The 21,783-nt window shown below is 39.4% G+C and overlaps 1 protein-coding gene across 2 annotated transcripts; it reads right to left on the bottom strand.

Annotated features, from left to right (window-relative positions):
- Positions 1-8,915: 8,915 nt before the first annotated feature.
- On the bottom strand, positions 8,916-13,702 carry LOC114309019 (high mobility group B protein 3-like). Of its 2 annotated transcripts, XM_082868643.1 has the most exons (9): positions 13,127-13,702; positions 12,895-13,017; positions 12,751-12,808; positions 12,610-12,654; positions 12,424-12,504; positions 12,237-12,323; positions 11,258-11,308; positions 10,332-11,107; positions 8,916-9,189 (listed from the first exon to the last, which is right to left on the bottom strand). In XM_082868643.1, exons 1-8 carry the CDS (start codon positions 13,171-13,173, stop codon positions 10,946-10,948), a joined length of 654 nt encoding a protein of 217 aa, XP_082724769.1. In that variant the 5' UTR covers positions 13,174-13,702; the 3' UTR covers positions 8,916-9,189; positions 10,332-10,945. The 2 variants fall into 2 exon arrangements, with proteins under 2 accessions (XP_082724769.1, XP_082724770.1); XM_082868644.1 differs by lacking the exon at positions 11,258-11,308 and having other exon boundaries at positions 13,127-13,675.
- Between the last annotated feature and the right edge of the window lie 8,081 nt (positions 13,703-21,783).

The following is a 21,783-nucleotide window of genomic DNA, read 5'->3' as shown; positions in this document are numbered from 1 at the left end:
ACCCCTTCAGTGTCACCATAGAGAGGTGGAACACAATAATCATATGCCAAACACTTCCCAGCAAAAGAAACAAGAAACCAAAATTTGGGTTGAAGTAGATTAATTCCGCAAGCCATGAACTCCATGGGCTTCCCAGCCTCAAAACATGTAGGATAAACATAGCAAAGCTTTGGGGCCTGCTCCTACACCTTCACTTGCATCACAGAAGTTCCATCTCTCATCACACAAAAAAAAATAAAATAAAATAAAATAATCACATCGTTTAAATAAACAAGTAAAGATCGTCTTCCATATAGCATCTTCCCGGGAGCATCAACAAAGTCATGCATATATATAACAGGGTCTTCATGTAACTTAGACCACATAAAATTAGGCATTGAAATGAACAGAGTCAAGATTGTACAACCAGGACGGATATACCCCTCCAACTCAACAGGCATGCTGGCCAACCACTGAAATATTTGGTGCCGAAGTCGTCTAGGAAATTCTGCAGGATTCCAATCATAAAGCTTGAATGAAATCCGACCGGTAGGGCACGTTGAAGAATAAGCACTCTTATTCTGTGCCTTATTTTTATTTTTATTATTATTATTATTTTTTTTTTTTTTTGCCTTTGCATGAGGTTTGAGCTTCTATTGATGATCCCGACTTGCATAGAACTTTGATGCTGCAATTTTGTCTTGAAATAGCTATTGCCTCTATTGAATCTTGATTTGCATGATAAATGTAGTCCTGAAATTCATGTTTTGAAACTTGACCTTGTGTTGATAAATCTGACATAGATAGAGTATTAATGCGGCAAATGAAGGATTGGTGTTGCTACTCAAAATTTTGTTAGACTTGCTCGTCTTGAAATTTGTAGAGTAAATAAATGTTGTTGCAAAAGAAATCCGAGGAAATAAATCTTTCATATTGTATATAAATCTTGTTGTCAATAATTGATTGCTGCATTTTCACGAACTTGCTCGGACGAGTAGAATTGTTGTAACATAAGTTGCTCATTACTATTGTTGATGTTGCCCCATTCTGATAATGCTTGAATCTGGATATGAAATTAACATTGCGCATCTCATTTGTCGGCTTTACTATTTCAGGCAAATAAATTTTTGTGCGAAATTCATGACCTCGGGGCCCTTAGAACCTGCACTAATGAGAGCAAGGGCTCTTCCTCGGAAGTCTGAACAGAAGCAAGACTGTCCCTCGGGAGTCCGAAGGTAGCACACACCCTACTTTGGCAAGAAAGATTCCTCTGAAAGATAACCGAGTCTACCAAGCTTGCACCAACAGAAATAAAGATTGTCTCCCAGAAGTCCGAGCAGAAGCAAGGCTGTCCCTCTGAAGTTCGAGCAGAAACAAGGCTCTCCCTCAGAAGTCCGAGCAGAAACAAGGCTGTCCTTCGGAAGTCCGAGTGGATGTGCACTTCTACTTTGGCAGCTAATGGAAGCAAAGGCTATCTCTCGGGAGTTCGAGTAAGAGTCCACTCTACTTTGAAAAGAAAGATCCTCGGAGCTCGTATTGATGAAATCAAGGGCTGTTCTTCAGACCCGCACTAATGAGAGCAAGAGTTGTCCCTCGGAAGGCTCTCCCTTAGAAGTCCGAGCAGGAACAAGGCTGTCTCTCGGAGGTCCGAGTGGATGCGCACTTCTACTTCGGCAGCTAATAGAAGCGAAGGCTATCCCTCGAAGCTCACACTAATGGAAGCAAGATCTGTTCTTCGAAAGTCCGAGGCGGAGAACACACTCTACTTCAACAAGAAAGATCCTTAAAGCTTGAACTGACAGAAGTAAGGGCTATTCTTCGGAGGTCGAAATGGGAACACACACTCTACTTCAATAAGAAAGACCCTCGAAGCTTGCATTAAGGGCTATTCTTCGGAGGTCCGAGTGGAAGTATACTTCTACTGTGTCAAGAAAACTCCCTTCAGGTTGGTAACTGAGTCTACCATTTGTTTTTCTTCTTTGAGGGGCAACAAAAATTGAAAACTGTTTCAAGCAACATAACACAATGAAAATATACAATGTAGAGAAAATAACTTTTAATGGAGATACATAATATAGAGGAAATAAAATTTTTTCATAACATAAGAAAGATAGAACTTCATGCACAATGCAGTAAATGCAAACTGTAAATGTCATAGGTAGACTTCTTTCACGGAATGTTGAAATTTGCCCCTAGAGTTGCAAGATCATTTGGAAAGCTTTCACCAGCTGCTCGGGTTGTGGCCATCATGCACCATCATAGCTATGTCTTTGGATCTTTCTGTACAGACTGATATCCACATCCCCGCAAGACTTTTCATGGATCTGTTGTAGTCGGAAACTTGCTTCTTGTTGGCCAACACACCAGGCTAGGAATCCGGTACCTCCTCGGAAATAAAGTTCACCTTGAATAATTATGAATTGGGCAAGCTTGGCCATAGTCAATTTTCCAACTTTGCTTCTGAGTTGTTCGAGGACTTCTCCTCTCCAGTCCTCCGGAAGGGTGAATACCAAAGTTAAGCAGTGTCTCTCTATCGGAGTATATCGGACTTCTGCTCCCCGAATCTTCTGGCTGATGTAATACACCGGGTGTTCTGCTCCATCTACATCTTGGACCAATAATGCCCCTATGGACTTGGGGGTTGAAGTTAAGTACAACATTAGAGGCACCCCGGGCTGCGGGGCTATCATGGTCTGAGGCGAGGTCAAGGCCGCCTTGATTCTCTCAAAGGCCTTTTGGTGCTCCTGGTTCCACTCGAACTTGGCATCTCCTTTTAACAATGAGCCGAAAGGGGCAGAGATCTCTGCAAGTGATGGGATAAACCTCCGAATATAAGACATCTTCCTGAGGAACTTCTTTAACTCCTTCTGAGAATTTGGGGGAGGCATTGCTTTGATAGACTTGACCTTGTCTTCATCTGCCTCGATACCATGCCTATGTACAAGAAACCCGAGGAACTTCCCGGCCGTCACCCCGAAAGCACATTTGAGAGGATTCATCCTCATTTTGAATTTCTGGCACCTCTTGAATACCTTCTCAAGGTCTCGGAGATGGTCTTCTTCTTTCTTGGATTTCACCACTAGATCATCAACATAATCTTCCATCTCATGATGGATCATGTCATGAAAGATTGCAGTCATAGCCCTTTGGTAAGTTGCACCGGCATTCTTGAGTCCGAAAGGCATGACTGTATAGAAGAAGTTTCCGAGAGGTGTTCTAAAAGCAGTCTTTTCTGCGTCCTCTTCAGCCATCTTAATCTGATTGTATCCACTGAATCCATCCATGAATGAGAACATCTGGTGTCCCGAGGTAGTATCCACGAGGGTGTCGATGTGAGGAAGAGGGAATTCATCCTTCGGGCAAGATTTGTTCAAATCTCGAAAGTCTACACATACTCTGATTTGGTCATTCTTCTTCTTTACTGGCACGATGTTTGCTAACCACGTGGGGTACTGTATTGGCCGGATGAAACCAGCTTGTTGAAGTTTTTCAATCTCCTCCTTAATCTTCTCTTCGAGATCTGGATGATATTTTCGAGCAGCTTGCTTAATTGGCTTGGAGTTTGGGAACACATCAAGATAGTGGGAGACTAGGTCAGGATCTAGTCCGGGCATTTCCTTATATGACCAAGCAAACACATCTGAGTATCGGCTTATCAACCTTAACAACTGTTCCCGCTTTTCTGGGCTAAGGCTCGAACTTACGAATACCGGCCTCGGTGCATCTTGTCCATCACTCAGATCTATTTCGATAAGTTGTTCAGGCTGAGGCTTCGGCCCATCTTGCATACATTGTGGAGCCACTTCAGGCTTTATTACTATATCATTGTCAGGAGGCTCTTCTTTTGACTCGGAGTCGGTGACTGAAGAAACCGACTCCCCGCACCTTCATAAATAATACACCATCTTGCCTCCTTCTCGAACTTTCATCACCTTCCGAGGAATAGGCGGACTTTCTGGTCTAGACATCGCCCGTTTACTTGATTCTGTCATCGGCTCCTTGTCATCTTTGATATCCTCCCAACGAGGAATTTTGACCCCCCGAGGCTTAGAGGTGGTGGGAACTTCTTCGACAGCCAGTTCGGTGAAGTAGATGGCATCAGAATAATGAGCTTCATGGACCTCGAAAGGCCTTTCTGTAGCCTGAATTGTCACCGTCTTCTTTCCCCATTTAGCCTTAACACACTGATGATAACTCGATGGTACAGCCTCATATCTATGCATCCAGGTCCTCCCTAGAATGATGTGATAATTTGCCTCAGAATCGATAATATGGAACTTGGTGGCCGAGCGAATCTCTCCAACGGCTAAATCAACTGTTACGCATCCGATAGTAACTCTCCTTTCTCCACTGAAGCCAGTGATGACTATCGGCTGCTTCACAATGCGTTCTTTAGAGATTCTAGCTTTTTCTAGAGTAGCGCGAGTCATAATGTTGATAGAGGCTCCACTATCTAGAAAGGCCCTTTTGAACTCAACCCCGTTAATAAAAACAGTCACATAAAGCGGGCGATTGTGAGAAAAAGGATACTTCCGATCAGCCTCGGAGAAAGTAATGGCACTAGATTGCTCTTTTGCCTTCCTCGGGATAGACCCCTCAGTCGACATGCATTCCTCATGGTGTGCCTCGGCTATATTAATGATAGACTTGGTGATTTCCGTTCTTGCCTCCCTGGAAAGTCCAAGCTGGTCAAAGAACTGCTTGAACTTTACACAGTCTTGCAGGGTTTTGGCATAGTGATCCGGATCTTTTTCCACTCTTGGAGGCTCGTAGTTAACCATCTCCTCGGTCTCTTCAAAATACGATGCCACATAAACATGGTGTCCTCCTCTTCCGTAGTACTCTGCTCCTCCTTCTGGATCAAAGGGATCTTCGCTATGAGTCATAAATGTTCTGCCTTCTGGATCGAGAGCACTTCCATAGTAAACTTGCTCACCCTCTGGCTCGAGGATGTCGTCCAGATAACAGTCATCGTCATCGAGATTAGTGATAGCCTCGATCATTGGGCCTTCATAAGCTATCATAGCAACATTCTTGCCCTTGTCTCGGTGTTGAGGATATGGTTGTTCTCGGATGTCTTGAGTCCCTTGCTTTTTGAACCTCAATTCGTCTGCCTCGACTTTATCTCTGAAGATTTTCCTGAGGGTCCAACACTTCTCTGTCGGATGTTTCAATGTACGATGGTAGACACAAAATTCAGGGCTCTCACGGTCCTTTTTTGATGGCATTTCTTCAACATAAGGCAATTTTAGCTCTCCGTCAGCCACCCATTCCTTAACTAGAGCTTTCACTTCCTCGATTCCACATGGATAAGAAACATTCCCCTTTTCACCATTATATTGCTTTCTTTTCTGGCCTCTATGACCTCCTCCTTGTGAATTTCGGGTATCCGGGGCAGAGGCAGCAGCAACGATAGGTCCACGAGATGACTTGAAACTAGTCTTGTAACTGGCTTTAAATCCGGACTCCTGAGCCTGAGGAATGCTAATGTTCCGAGCTGCTTCTATTAATGCCGAGAAGGTGGGTAGCTTGTGGTTAATTAGAAACATTTTGTACCTGCTCAATGCCCCTTCTAGACAAATTTGAACCAGATAACTCTCCTCAACTGCTTCATGACAATCCACGGCCTTGTCCTGAAACCTTTTGACGTAGTCAAGGATGTCTTCACTTTCTTGTTGCTTCTCTTTACACAATGTAAGTGTGGTCACCTTCTCCGCCACTTGAAAGAACTTGGAGTGGAATTTGTTAACCATTTCCTCCCAACTTCGGACAGAGTTTGGGGCCAAATTAACATACCAACTATATGCTCGGTCGGTGAGGGACTTAGAGAATTCTCTCAGTCGGAGGACGTGGTTTGAACCATGAATACCTAGAGTCTCGATGAATCGCACAACATGTTCTCGGGCATTTCCTTGTTTGCCGTCGAACTTGATGAACTTCGGCACTGTATACCCCTCAGGGTATGGATAGCTCAGCATCTCAATGGGGTAAGGCGGCTTGATGTCTGGATCAGGCAAAGAGGGTAAGGTCCTCTTGCCCCGTTCGAGATCGAACATGGCCTGCACATCGGCGAGAGTGAGAAACTGTTGAGGGAGAGAGTTTGATGGTGGTATTCCCGGGACTTGGCTTATGTACCCGAAGACTGAGCTAGGGGCGTCCTGGCCATTCTGGTGCTGCGAATTCATCATTGGTGAGGACATTTGACGATACTGGCCATCAGCGCCTATAGACAAGCCAGTTGGTGATGGGATATTGAATTGAGGCCCGTAAAGTCCACCGTACGGCGCCGCTATACCGGGTTGTGCTTGCAGATTTGTTGTCGGCACCAAAGGAGGCCCGCTTGGTGCTTGGGTAACATTTACTGGTGGCGTGACAAGATTAGGTACGGGCAGAGCTCCCTTTTGCGCCGTCCCGCTCCTTATGTTTTCCTGGACACCAACAGTCGCCGGAGCACCATTCATTACACTAGAAACTCCCCTAGTCACCATTGGATCTTGGCTTGGCACGCCATGGAGCCCGGGTATGGGCAAACTGCCGCCGCCTACTGTGGTTTGAGCATGTGTTACTGTGGTCGTGTTGCCATGAGCCATAGGCTGATTGGGGCCTACTTCTCCTTGGATTTGATTTTGCGATCCGGCGAGAATAACTCCACCACCAGTTTGATTCCCGTTTGGCGCCGGTGCAAAGTTAGAACTCATCACCAACATGGTGTGAGTGAGATTCTGAAGAGTGGTAAGAATCTCTTGCTGAGTATTCTGAAGTCCTTGAATGGCTTCAAGCAAAAGTGGTTGATCTGGAGTCATGGTTCTGTCATCACCACCATTAGAGGATCCTTGTTGGTGAACTTCATCTTCTCCCGCCATCCTTGTTGGAGTTGTGTGGATTCCAGATCTCGTTGAGACCATTAACCAATCCGCCTCCCCAGCAGAGTCGCCAAAATATAGGGGAGGGTTCAAGAAAGGAGTTGGAAAATTCGAAGATCTTCGAAGATCCTTGAAGAACAATTTCGAATTCTCTAGAATATGATGAGAGGCTTAGATTCTTCAATAATCTCAACTTAGGAACACGACAACAAAGGAGATGATGGAGATAAGAGATTGGGTGAAGAAGAAGGCAAAATGGCTAGAGAATAGAATAATGGCAAGGCTCTCCCATGGATCTCCCACTTTCACTCTCAAGGTTGATAATGGAGAAGGGAAATTAGTTCTTTCCCAAGAGTTAAAAAATCTCCAAAATCCATCCCTTGTAAAGCTATGGGTGGGTGCTATTTATAGGCACCTCATGATGTAGGATGGAGCCCATGTGCAAGGCACATGGGGGATATTTTCTCTAACCACCTTGTCCGAGGGGGTGACCTCTCCGAGGAGGTGACTTCTCCGAGGAGGTGACTTCTCCGAGGAGGTGACCTCTCCGAGGAAGTGACTTCTCCGAGGAGGTGACCTCTCCGAGGAGGTGACTTCTCCGAGGAAGTGACTTCTCCGAGGAGGTGACTTCTCCGAGGATGAGAAAACCCCGAAGAGGAGATCAATCCCTCGGCGAACCCTTCTTCTTAGCCACACCTAACCAATGATCCCCAATCATCCCAAAGGGTCAGGAGTAGTCCCGGAGGACGTCCTGCCGCAAAATATTGCCGAGTCTCATGGACCCCCCGGGGTCGTGCCACCTCGACTCGGGTATAGGCTAGTTTAACCGAAGAGTGAATTTATCTCCACTCACCGTCCTCGGGATCGGGTCCTTTGTTCGGACTCCATTACGCCCATGGTTCTGGTACGTAGACCCCGGAAAGCTCCGAGCCCGCAAGTGTTCTGGGACTCATTAACGGAGCGACTTCTAGATTGCGTCTGAATCCGTTCGAAGCCAAGTGTTTCGGACCTCTAGGTTCGTGGATCCGAACCCTTTCGAGTCCGAGTGCCTCGGATCTCTAGGCTTGCTTAATACCCTTTCGAGTCCGGGCCCGAGTAAGTTTCTAGGTTCGTGGATCCGAACCCTTTCGAGGCTTACAGTGATTCAATCCGTTTGATGGCGATAAATCTGGGCCCACCGATTCTTGGACTTGCGATAAATTCGGGCCCACTAATCTTGGGCTATTGGGCCTAAATAATTTAGTGGGCTCAAATTAGCCCCTCTTACAGTACTTAATGTGAGTTATTGTCTCATATGAGTTGTTTGGCCAGGTTCTGAGCCAGGGTTATAAACTGAGAATTTGAAAAAAAATGAAAAATGGATTGTAAAATGGACTTGTATGTCACGAAACCGTAAAATGGGATAAGGAAAAGTATCAGTGTTAGCCATCTATCAACTGCTAATCTTTTAGTCATTGTTCATATTTCGTTTAGTATATTTCTACTGAGCTGTGGCTCACCTATATGGGAATATCATTTTTCAGGTGCAGGTAGCATGCCACCTCCAAGGACATAGCTTGGGAGGCTAGAGGCGGACACACTTTTGTTGTCTTATTTCTTTGATGAATTACATGTATATTCAAGCCAAGGGCTTAATGTGTAAATGAGTTTGTACTCTTTTGTTGTAACCAAGTGTTAACTTGGAAAGCTGTAAGCCCGTAGGGCATTTGCTTTTGTTGTTAACATGTAATACTTTTGTAATGGAACTCTGATGAATAAAAGAAAATGGAGCTTTTATGTATCATTACATGTCTCTATTGATGGATTAAATGTTACTATTTTGAAGGCGTGACAAAAATGTCTCCATAATAATATAAAAATAACAATTTCTTCATAATAAAATATTTTTCCATTCATATAATTTCAAATCAAGGTTTATGATAGTGTCAATGAAGTTTCTATAGTGGACTTTCTATTTAGTCACAATGATCAATCACTCGCTAATTTTTATCACAATTACCTGATTTAACATTAAAGGGAAGTCATGAGTATACTTAAACAATTATCACAAATGTGGAAATAATTTTAGGCACATGGATCAAATGTATAGATATGATTGATTTTTAATAGTCGTAATCAACATCACATGACACTGGAAAAGCAGAAATAGATGTAAGGTCTGAAACAGTAGATAAAAGAATTTCATCATATACATTGATTATACGCTACAAGCGGTGGCTGATGAAACGAATCTTCAAAGCACAGCTACAGCGTCAGACACAAAAAACCCAATGCTGAAATCAAAGTTGATGCAAGTCAAATGATTTTTGTTTCCATCTTCCATCTTTATTGTAAGAGTGTATGTACCCTGTATATATATCAAAACACTGTAAGCTCCATGGTAAAAGGCACATACAAAGTAAGATTGTTCTTTGAACCCTAAACTTACAGCCTAAACAATGAAAAACACTATTAATTTCTCCTAACTGGGCATCCTTTGTTCTTAGAAATTAACAATAATCGCAACAATGAAAAAAAGAAGATCTTTGAAATTAATCTGAAAAAGTACTTAACTTCAAGAATGTATAACAAGGCAAGATAGACAATACGACTAATAAACAAAAACTTTCTAACCAATTCCATATTCAATTAAGTAGCTATCTTTCTATCAATATTTAATTTGACGTTATTGACTTGATTTTGATGGATTATGAATGTTGTGACCGATGCCATGACAGTTTTTCCCCCAACTGTTGACAATTAAAATTATTTTCTAAGGATTACAATGATGTAATGATGTCATACTTGAGTTGGCAAAATTTATATGTACTGCTACTATATAGACCAAATAAGTTATAAAGGTATGCCAAGCAACAGATTCAAGTTATAAAGTTTCCAGGAAAACAACCAAAGATATTGCCTAAGCAATCAGGGTTACAGCCCCTAGTCTACCTACAGGGCTATCGCCTAACCTTGCTTGGATGTTTTGATGGCTATGGATCATTTTCTTTTCCCGAATGGAGTGAAAATATTAGTTACTATATGTTTTGTATTTCCAATACATTGAATCACATCATAATACAACCATTTTCGTAGTAATGCAATTTCAAAAAACATAGGCTTCGGCTGAAAGTTACTAACAAATTGCATTAAAGCGTCCTATAGACATATACTAAAGGCCTAAGGCAAGCAATACTAACCATTACAAAAAAATTCATTACTATGTTTTACTCCTAAAGGCCTAACCTAAGGCAATCAACACCAAGCAATAGCGACTACAAAGGCAAGCCATCAGAAGTTGCAATCCCTGGAAAGAGAGAGGCTAAGAAATTAGAAAAAAATTGCTTTTTATTAATGCGTTCCAGATAAGATTGCAAGCTATGTCCTTGATTGATTCCAAACCACAAACGAAAGCCACCAATTGGACATGGGTTGTTCTAAACATGAAATAAACACATAGTATGTTAATGCACAATATCATTGCAACAATTAAATTATAAGTTGACTTACCGGTGGAGTGAACCCAGGTAAATCCTGAGAGTGAGAAATTAAAAAATCACCAGCAGAAATGGGGCAAGATGTCTTCCCGCAGAGTTCATCAGTCTCATTGTAGATGTGGAATCCAAAATATGCAACATCAATCACCAATATTCCTCCAAAGATTGCTTCACCTGGATGATAAACAACAAAAAATCTTGCCAAACTCAGAAAGAACAATCACACGGAAAATTTCCTCAAAGGACTGGGCATGTCTAAGTATGTTCACTCAATCATGAGGGGCACAAGGACTGCTCATTCAAAAGAAATTTCAAATATAACAACCAGATATCAGGAGTAGGTCCAAAGAAAAACCCACACAGAGAAATGAACAAACACGCAAGCAGTGAAGACCGAAGCGAGAAGTTCTTGGCAATTAAATTTTGCATATAGATAAAATGAAGTTGTAAATCTTTAACCCAGAAATTGAAAATAAGCACATATATTTTTGTGAAATATAGAGTTTTGTACATGACAATAGAAGTGTTAGAAGATACTGATAGTAAATAATTCACGTCTTAAGGTCCAAACAACAATTACATCAATTACTATTTCTATTAAACGCAAGGATTAAAATTTCATTTTGGTTAGCTAAAAAAAAAAAAAAAAGCAATAAAATAAACAGTAAGACTGAGGAATGCAAACAAAATAACAACAGTGACCACGAATCCAATAAACAGGAACAGCTTGAGAAGTCTGAACATCAGCTGGAAATCTGCACTGAACTTCTTCCTACCCATGGACACAATCTGAGAGTTGAAAGACACATCATTTGATAAATTATAGTACAACCAGAAAAATATATATATAAATAAATGAATTAGAACCTTTTTTCTTTTTTTAAATCTAGAACAATTTAGATTAAGCAGATAAATCTTTAGAATTTGAGTACTACTAACCTTCAAGATGATCATTGCAGCAACAATGACCAGCCAAGACAGAGCGTAGACCTGTAATTAAAGTAGCAAATTAGGTAGCAATTCTAATACTATCTGAAGCTTCTTTTTTCTTTTTTCTTTTTTCTGTACATACATGTGCTTAAGATGCTGAAAACATTGCATGTTAAATGGATGAAAATTTTAAATGGCTAGTAGTAACAAGAACGAAATCTTAATTTTATTTTTAAAAAAAATAAAGTTAATGAAAGCTTGATGCTTGGTTGGAATCACAAGGCTAAAAGTGAAACATTGAAAAACGTTCTCTTTGTCATCATTTCTATTACGAAAAAAGTTCTCTTACGAAATAGACTTAGTAAGGGAGTTCTCTTTCTAACCGTTTCTTACTCAACTTATAAACCAAACATGGAAAAAAGTTCTCTTTGTCATCATTTCTCAACAAATCACCCCATCCAAACAGAGTAAACAATATATCAATAGCAAATTAGCAACTGATTCAAGATAAAGGTAACATCTGACATACAGTACTGCACTTCAAAAAATTAAGTAGAGGACTCTCATCACTGTCTCTTCTATTAATCGCAGAATAATTATCAATGGATCAATGTAGAACGATGTTTTCATTTGAACAAACTTTAGTAACCAGTGCATGCTAATAAGAACTATTTGCAACCTCAAATTGAAATGAAGCTTAAGGGGGGGAAATTATGAAAAAGGTAGATCAGATCAGATTTGATCTCGATGTTTGAAAAATTCAACAAAAATAAGGCAAACAGTTACCGTAGGCTAATTCCTTTTATCTGGATCCAAACAACAAAAAACGAGAATTCAAAAATCTATTCCACAATTTTCCCTAGCTTTTCTAAGTAAATAAGCAACGCATCTACGAATAACTTTAAAAATTGCCACACTCATCCAAATATATATAAAGAAACAAATTACAAGCAACCCTACAAGCAAGACCGAATACAATAAAACTAACCTCCCCACTCTCATCGTCCTTGTCATCCTCATCGTTCACCTCCGACCTCAACTTGTCAGACTCTTCTTCATCAGTTGGACCCTCAGCCTATACCAACCATTATTGCAAATAATCAAATAATAATTTCCTAAAACATCTAGGGATTGATTGAATAATAGTAAATTAATTGAATCATGAAGAATGTTACCATTTTCTTGTTATAAGCTTCAAGAGTTTTATTGTATTCGGTCTTCCTTTTCTCTGCCTTCGCAATGTAGGGAGCTTTCTCCTAATTTTTTCAAAACATAAAAATTGAACAACAATAACAAGTAAATATATTTGATTTCAGAGAATAAATCAAAATCAAATCATTATTTGGAATTGAATTACTCACAACTTCTGACAAAGATTTCCATTTATCTCCTCCAGCCTTACCAACCTAATCCACATTCCAAAAATAATAAAAATTGAAATCAAACTTGAACAAAATCCACAAATCAGAAATCTGTAAAACAAATGAGGTGAAAACATTCACGGCGGCTATGGATTTGTTGTTAGGATGCTTCTCTTTGTACGTTTTTCTAAACTCCTCCCTAAAACATTTAAAAATATATTCATTGATGCAGAATATACAGATCTAACAACGATTTTCATGCGAGAGAAAGGAATAGATGATCACATGAAAACAAAGAAAGCACTAGCAGGCCTCTTCGACTTGTTAGGGTCCTTGGCAGCCTTCCCCTTCTTCGCTGCTGGCTTTTTGCCAGCCTTTTTGCTCGGAGCACCTCTCTTCACCGAAAGCCTAACAACAAAAAAATCGATCTTCAATACCAAAAAACACACTCTGAATCACACGCATAATAGATCTCAGATCTAAAAACTCCAAAAACAACAAGGCAAACAAAACTTGCTTGCTATCGGTCCTTTTGGTTTCCGTTTTCGATCTACCTCCTTTCATGGCGGAACCCTACAACCCTACAACCCTACAAGCAAGGCCATCGAAAGAGAAAGAAATGGGGGTTTGGTCGTCGTCTTTGGCGGAGGAGGGTCGTCGCCACTCTCTCTTCTCGACCTCGCCGTTGGTGAGAGACCACGGAGGGCTTAGCGATGATGATGATGATGAGAGAGACCCGAAGATCTTCTGGACTCGAGCTCTGAAAGTGTTGTCCATGGAATCCGAAGATGAAGCCATCGATATCGATTGGTTGATATTTGATTGACGATTCAAACAAGTCTGTATGTATGTATGTTGATATTGGATTCCGATTTCCTACTTCTACACCTAGAACTCGTGCTTTTCCTCTTCCTCCTAGACCGTTAATCATCCGAATCAGCATCTGAAACAAATTGAGACGGAGAGAGAGAGAGAGAGAGAGAGAAGAGATTAGGGATTTTGGTTCAAGAGATTGGGGATTTTGGGTTTGGGGTGGGGGGAAACTCGAGCGGGAATGGAAAAGGGAGGGGGGGGGGAAGAGATTACAAATGAAATTTTTTTTTTTATTTTCATTACAAATGAATATTGGAAGAGATTACAAATGAATTTTTTTTTTTTGATTTTCATTACAAATGAATATTTAAATAATAAAAAGACTTTTTTTTTTTTTTTTTTTGCAACGAAGGATGCCGTTGCCAAAAAAATTATTTTTTATTAAAATGATTTTTTTTTATAGTTAATGAATTTTTTTTTTTCATTTAATAAGGTTGAAAAATTATTTGTTTCATATATTATTTTAATGAATAAAAAATTATTAATTTTTTTTTTTATTTGGTAGAAGTAGGGATAATATTTTCTATTAAAATAAAGTTAATTTTTTGTGATCAATGAAAAAAAAAATTTGCGACCCATTTTTTTTTTTTTTTGGTTACTAAAAATCAAGAACTAATTTTTTGTGGTAGAGGATGGGAAGTGGCAGTAGTGGTGAAAGTGGTGGATAAGAGGTGATAGTGGTGGTGGTAGTGATGGTGAAGGAGATAAGTGGTGAAGTTGTGGTAGTTGTAGAGGAGAGAGAATAACGATTGTGGATGAGAGATAATGGTAGTAGTAGTGGTGGTAGTGGAGTGGTAGCGATAATGGTAGTAATGATAGTTGTAGAGGTTGAGTGACAACAGTGGTAGTAGTGGAATTGCATTTACAGTAGTGGTGAATGTGGTAGAGAAGATGACTGGTGACAGAGAGATGAGTGAGAGACAGATAGAGAAGAGAGATAGAGAGAAAGAGAGAGATAGACAGACAGGAAGAGACAAAGTGATGAGCGAGAGAGAGACAAAGCGGTCGCTAAAAGTGCATTTTCTTGTAGTGGAGAGCCCGGTAAACAGAGAAGAGATGATGGAGAGAATGAGCAAGGTGAACACAATGGGGGAGAGAGACAAACAGACAGACAGACACATAGAGAGAGAGAGAAGAGTGAGAGACAGACAAACAGACACAGAGAGAGAAAGAGAGAGAGAAGAGTGATAAGTGAGAGTGAGACAAAGAGAGAAAGAGATATATAGAGAGAGAGAGACATAGAAAAATAGAGAAAAACAAGAGATGAGTGAGAGATAGACAAAGAGAGAGAGAGAGAAAGAGAGCGAAAAGAGATGATCGAGAGAAAGACATAGAAAAAGAGAGAGACGAAGAGAGAAGAAAGATGAGTGATGAGTGAGAGAGTGAGCAAGGCGAACATAGTAAGGGAGAAATAGACAAATAGACAAGTAGAAAGAGAGAGAGAGAGAGAGAGAGAGAGAGAGAGAGAGAGAGAGAGAATAGTGATGAGTGAGAGAGAGATAGACAGAAGAAGAGATAGAGAGAGAAAGAGAGAGAGAGATAGATGGAGAGATAGAAAAAGAGAGAGAAACAAGAGATGAGCGAGATAGACAAAAAAAGAGAGAAATAGAGTGAAAAAAGATGAGCGAGAGAGAGACACAGAAAAAGAGAGAGAGACAGAGAGAGAAGAGAAATGAGCGGGAGAGATAGAGAGAGATAGTAAGATAAGAGAGAGAGAGAGAGAGAGAATGAGAGATAGAGAGAAGAGAGATGAACGAGAGAGACAGAGAGAGAAAACAGATGAGAGAGATAGGCGAGAGACACAGAGAGAATGAGAGAGAGAAACAGACAGACAGAGAAAGAAGAGTGGTGAGTGAAAGAGATAAAGAGAAGAGAGTGAGATAGAGACAGAGAGACAAGAAGACGAAAAAATGAATGAAAAGAGAAATGTTATATCAAAAGAGTAAGACGACATTGTTATTTTTAATTTTTTTTATGACAAAAAAATACCGTTGAATTTATTCAAACCATTTTGTGACTATATATATATGAAGCTGTCTCAAAACCACAATCACTATGCTAGATTAGAGTTTTCCAAAAACTCTTTTGAGAAAATTATACTTTCTTGTTTTCCGTGTTATATTATTTTTACTGAATTTTTTTAATATTTTAAGTATTTTTTTTAATTTTTAGACACACCTAACATAAATACACCTAAAAATTAAAAAAATTGTAAAAAAAATCTTTTAAAAATTCACTAAATACAAAAAATACAATAATTCAATACATTTTTTTTTGTATTTTTATGAATTTATTAATTTTTAAAAATATTTTTTCATAATTTTTTTTGTAGATACATCTAAGTAAGGTGCATCTAAAAAAAATATTTAAAATTTTAAAAATATTCACTTAAAAAAAAAAAAAAACACGAATGTCACTTTTTGCGACGGTAGAAAATGCCGTCTCAAAAAAGCAGAGTATTTGCGACGGCACCATTTGCCGTCTCAAAAAATGAGAGTATTTGCGACGGCAGAAAACACCGTCGCAAATGCTCTCATTTTTTGAGACGGCAAATTGTGCCGTCACAAATGCTCTGCTTTTTTGAGACGGCAAATGGTGTCGTCGCAAATACTCTGCTTTTTTGAGACGGTAAATGGTGCCATCGCAAATACTCTGTTTTTTTGAGACGGCATTTTCTGCCGTCGCAAAAAGTGACTTTTTGAGACGACAAGTATGTCGTCGCAAATAGTTCCGTCTCATAAACCCACTTTTCTTTTAGTGTTCATTTCGACAGTGGCTTTCTAATAATTATTGTCGGATATAGAACATTGATTAATAGTTGAGCAAGGGCAATTTGGCTGCTCATCATTTTTTGATGATTCGATGTCATAACATAATTCAGATAATTCTTCATCATTATCTGAAGGAGGTTCAGATTCAGAGGAATATAACATGATTTTGTATAATTGTTGTTTTAACCCTTCATCAAGGTTTAGCTCTTTAATCTTTTGTTTGGTCTTGCATTTATTGGCATAATGGCCAATTCTACCACACCTGTAACATTTTGCGGTTGATTTATTTATTTATTTATTTATTTTTGTGGTTATAGATTGTTTTTTCTTGTTTTTTCAATAAGAGATTGAAGATTTTTCTTTAGGATAGTACTTCTTTTTCCTTTTGTACTTTTTTTTTATTTTATTTTATAGGATTTCATTTTTCTTTGCTGTTTTGGTTTCTTCGGATATTCAAGTTTGGTTTCATAGGTAAATTGATCACAAAATTCACCTAATTCTTTGTGGCTTGTTAGATTTTATTTTTTCATTTGATGTGCAACGGTTCGAGACGAGACCCAAGTTTTCTATCAAAATTTGGACTTTAGTCTAAAAATTTTCTTAAGTGTAAAAGTTAGATTTTTCAAAACTTACGATTTTGAAAATAATATTTGGCGGTAATTGTTTCTTATACATTAAATAGTCTAATTTGATTTTATGGGATTTTCTACGAGGTATTGATCACTTTACTTCAACGTCAAACTTATAGATTTTAGTTGAAAATTTATTTTTATACTAAAATTGGGGGAGTCACTTTTTGATTTAATTGGATTTTGATTTTTTTTTGTATTTTTCTTTGAATCCAAATGGGGGAGGGGGGAGGTATTTCCTTATTTACATTATAATCTTAAGTAAATGAAATATAAATGTAAGAAGCTACATGAAAGTATTTACTTATGGAAATAAGGTTGATGTGCTGGGAGTGCCTTAGGAACTGTGTTGTGTGACTAGTTGTGTCTAGGGTGACTGTAAGAGCAATCAATTGGTCCCTCGAGCCGAGATGTGAGGCTCCTAGTATTTTCACTATAAACCTGCAAAACTTCTAACAGATTGCATTCACCGCTCGAGTGGTAAAATGTTTGCTCGAGCGGTTTGTTCAAGATCAACACTTTAAAAAGTCAGTTTTGGACCACTTTTCTTTATTCTTTTCAGAATTTTCTCTCTCCTCTCCCTCTCTTTTAGCCATTGTTGAGCTCCAAGCTCATTAAATCGTAGATTTCATCTCCTTCAGTGTTCATTTTATCAATCGCACTCTCACCAGCATCTATTTAAAGAGTCCATAGGTCTCACACGCGTCTGGCTACCCTGCATATTAATTGCGGGTACAATTACGAAGCGCTCACTGTCTTCGTGTACTTATGTATTTAGCGGTTACGCTCAGTGGTCAACTGGGACAAGGGCAGATTTATTAATCAATTCGGCTCTACTTTAGTTTTGCCGAATTCGGACAGTTGCCCCACTTAACCCCACAAGCTGCTTTCAGAATGTATTCGGCGATTACTCTCAGTGGTCAGCTTTGGCAGGGGCATATTTATTAATCAATTTGGTTGTCTTTTAGTTTTTTCAAATTCAAACAGTTGCCCCACTTGACCCAATGAGCTGCTTTCAGAATGTATTCGACGGTTACTCTCAGTGGTCAGCTGGGGCAGGGGCAGATTTGTGACAACCCTCACCACTGATTAGTGCTAATCTATGATTAAGCATGTTAACTGACTGATTGACTGAAATTCTGAACTGATTGATTAAATGTATTAGTTTAAATGCATGTCTATCTGTTTGACTGCTAAATTATTTGCTCGTGTATTACGTTTAAACTGCAAATTGAAGGCCTTATCGGCGACCGAATCTGAAGTCGAGTAATGTTTTATGCTAGTTAGAATTTATGTGATTTTATGGTATATTTAATTGAAATGTGATTTGGTATGATTAAATTGGATTAAATAAGCTAAGTTACAATAGTTGGCCTTAATCACCATCTTGCCACTTAGTGGCCCACTTCATAAAACACATTTGAGCTTTATTTCTAGCACTTTGCTCAGCCATTTTTTTGGAGCCTAAACCGACTAGAGAGAGAGAGATAGGAGAAATTGTTTTCATCTAGACAAATTGGCTTGGAGGCTTAGGAGATTGAAGGATTCCTTACATATTGAGCTTCTACATTTGAAATTGGAGACCTAAGGTAGGACATTTACCTTCTTGTTCATATTTTGAGTTGGTTCTTGCATGGTTTAGAGGATTGTTGGAGTTTAGAGCCAAGTTATGGCTTAAATTGTTGAATTGAAGCTTGAATCATGCATGCATGTACATATTCTTGCATTTTGAAGTTGATTTTCAAGAAATCTTGCATGCAAGTTTACATTCTTGTTCTAGTCCATGAGTTCATCATGGTATTGAGTTTAATCTTGCTTTGGATCATGTTTTGAGGCATTAGAATTCACTAGAATTCATGCATGTCATATGTTTTTCATGTTCATGAAAACTTCTTCAAAATTGTGTTTAATTGAACTACCTTTGGGCATTGATTTCTCAAATTGATCTTTGAAACATGTGATATTATGAGTTTACAAGTGTTTTCCCGAATATTAGCCCAAAAGGATCGAATTTGGTGCATTAAAGTTGAGTTTTGAGCTTGAGGTTCAAATTTGGAAATTCCAGATTTTGGATTCACGCTCGAGCGGGGAACTCCATGCTCGAGCGTACGCACTAAGTTCATGTAGTCCGCTCGAGTGGGAAAAGTAACGCTCGAGCGGGAAATGCGTGTATCCAGTACTTTGCATGTGTTTACAGTCCGCTCGAGCGGGGGAATGCACACTCGAGTGAGGACTTGTGTTTCACGCTCGAGCGGAGGTCGAGCGCCCATCGAGCGTGAATTTCACCCATGCAGTACTTTTGCAGTCCGCTCGAGCGGAGTAAGTCACGCTCGAGCGGGGCACTTTTGTCTGCATGTCCGCTCGAGCGGGAAACCCATGCTCGAGCGGGACCCTGTTTCAGCAAAATTCTGAAAAGTGTTTTAAAGTGCATCTTTGCATCCTCATTCCATCCTAGGCACTCCTAGGCCTAGTTTAAGACATCTTAATGAGGATATTGATGTAGAACCACACCGAGGCAAATTAAGGATTAAGTTATTGTTTCCCAAACGTTCTTAGTGTGTGTTCATCCTGTAACTGTATAGGGTTGGCCTCCGAGGACGCTCTAGCTGCTTATAGCCCAGAACTCTGTGAGTAACAATGTTGTAAAGATATGTTCAATCATGAATATTTTCTGAATGAACAACTGTACTGCTTTCTGAAATGATATTTCTCACTGAATGAATGTTTGTCCTATTTATGAACTGTATTCGTGGCATCCATAGCAATTTACTATTACTGTACTGTACTGCTACTGTCACAGAGCTCTCTGTCAATTCCCATGTTTGAAACCACTACTGTTTACTGATATGATGGCCATCAACTGATTGTTCGGTCTGTTAAGACCTACTGTACTGTTTTGCTATTGGATGTACCACATATGACTATTATAGTTTTTGAATGACTGTTATGGCATGAAATATGAGCCACAGACTGAATGACTGATATACTGATAAATGATTGTTTTCAATACTAAAATTCATTCTTAACCTCTTTACGCATATGTTATTCACTGGGCTTTAGCTCACTGCTCATATATATATGTAGGTGTTCAGGCATCGGATCGTTGCTAGAAGCGTCAGGCTAAGCCCTTGTTTTGTCAAGCCAACCTTTGTGCCTCACTTCGAGGTTCCAGATCTGCTTAAGCTAAGGCTGCTTTTGGGGTGTCTCAGATTCACCCTAGTTGTCTCTGTTATGTATAGACTGAATGATTTTTTTGTACTGTACTGTTATGGTGGGGATTTGGTCCCTACCTTGAATGCCTGTAAATGATGTATGTATATACTGTTTTTGTTCTGAATGTGAATATGTTATGAAAAATCTTTTTGCATACAGACTGTCACAGCTCATTGGACATCTTTTAATTATTCTTTTGGCTTCCGCCAGCCCCTGTACTCTGTATTACTATTTTACTATTAAGCTGGCCTTCGGTAATCTCGGATTACTGGCCGGTTACTGTAACAACTCTCATACTGTTTACTGATTAATGACTGATTGATTACCGATAATCACCGATTACTGTTAAACGGAACTGATAATGACTGATAACTGACTGAGAATTGAACTGATTAAAGTACTGAACTGACTGACCGAAATTGAAACTGAATTGAGTGAATACATCTGTTTGAATTGCATTTTATCTGTGGACTGTTTGCTTGATCTGTTCGTGTTTTATGTTTAAACTATTAATTGAAGGCCTTATCGGCGGCCGAACCGGAAATGGGTTAGTGTATTATGATCGTCATATTTAATATGATTTTATGGTATAATTATCTGAAAACTGATTAGGTATGATTAAATTAGATTAAATATTGATCAATTACGTAGTTGGGCTTATTTACCGAACTAGCCTTGTAGTGGACCACTATCTCACACACACACTTGAGCCTTATACATTGAATCAAACATTCCTTTAGCCTATTTGTGAGACCCTTAGCCGACCTTAGAGAGAGAGAGACTTGAGGAGTTGAGTTCATCTCCATATTGCTTAGAATTTGAAGAGAATTGAAGTGTAGATTGCTAAATTGAGCTCCTAGTCTTCTAATTCAAGACCTAAGGTAGAGTAATTACCCTCTTGCTTATGAATTGAGCTTGTTCTTGCATGATTCATGTCAAATTAAGGAGCTAAGTCTTGTTTTAGTTCATACATGTTGAAATAGAACATAATTCATGCATGCATGTTTGAATTGTTGGATTTTGAGTTGAATTCATGGCAAATTGTCACATGCATGTCCATAATTTTGTAATGGTCCGTGTTTTCATCTTGTTTGTGAATCAATTGGCTCACAAGAGCATGTTTTGAAGCTTGAAAGTTATTTAAAGATCATGCATGTCATGTTTGAAGATTGTTCTTGAAAATGATTTGAAATTGAGCTTGAATTAAACACCCTTGGGCTTTGATTTCTCAAAATTGAGCTTTGAACCATGTTATACTATGTGTTTATAAATGTTTTCCAGAAAATGGGCCCAAGAGGATTGGTTTTGATGCATTTGAGTGTGAGTGGAGCTTGGAGGTGCAATATGGAATTCCCAGATTTTGCACTTACGCTCGAGCGGGGAAAGTGGCGCTCGAGCGTGGAATCCGAGCATCCAGCATCTCTCTGCACTGTTTTGCAGTCCGCTCGAGCGGAGGATTGGGCGCTCGAGCGGAGTCATGTCTCACGCTCGAGCGGGCGTCAAGCGGAGATTTCACCCATCCAGTACCTTTACAGTACGCTCGAGCGGGAAAGTTTACGCTTGAGCGTGTACCTTTGTTGCATTACCGCTCGAGCGAGGAACCCTGTGCTCGAGCGGAACTCTGTTTTTCTGAAAATGCTTTTAAATGTGCATCTTTGCATCCTCATCTCATTCTAAGCATTCTTAGG

The sequence above is a fragment of the Camellia sinensis genome, chromosome 5 (genome assembly GCF_055761805.1).
Source record: "Camellia sinensis isolate YWXY chromosome 5, ASM5576180v1, whole genome shotgun sequence".
Classification (NCBI taxonomy): Eukaryota; Viridiplantae; Streptophyta; class Magnoliopsida; order Ericales; family Theaceae; genus Camellia; species Camellia sinensis.
This window is presented reverse-complemented; position numbering and strand designations above follow the sequence as displayed.

Bases quoted from the DNA above. Each gene is read 5' to 3' on its own strand.
- LOC114309019 (XM_082868643.1), bottom strand. From the start codon at position 13,173: ATGAAAGGAGGTAGATCGAAAACGGAAACCAAAAGGACCGATAGCAA. The intron at 12,655-12,750 runs GTGAATGTTTTC...AATGTGGATTAG, and splicing joins ACAACAAATCCATAGCCGCC to GTTGGTAAGGCTGGAGGAGA. The intron at 11,309-12,236 runs GTTAGTTTTATT...CTTTAATTACAG, and splicing joins AGGACGATGAGAGTGGGGAG to GTCTACGCTCTGTCTTGGCT.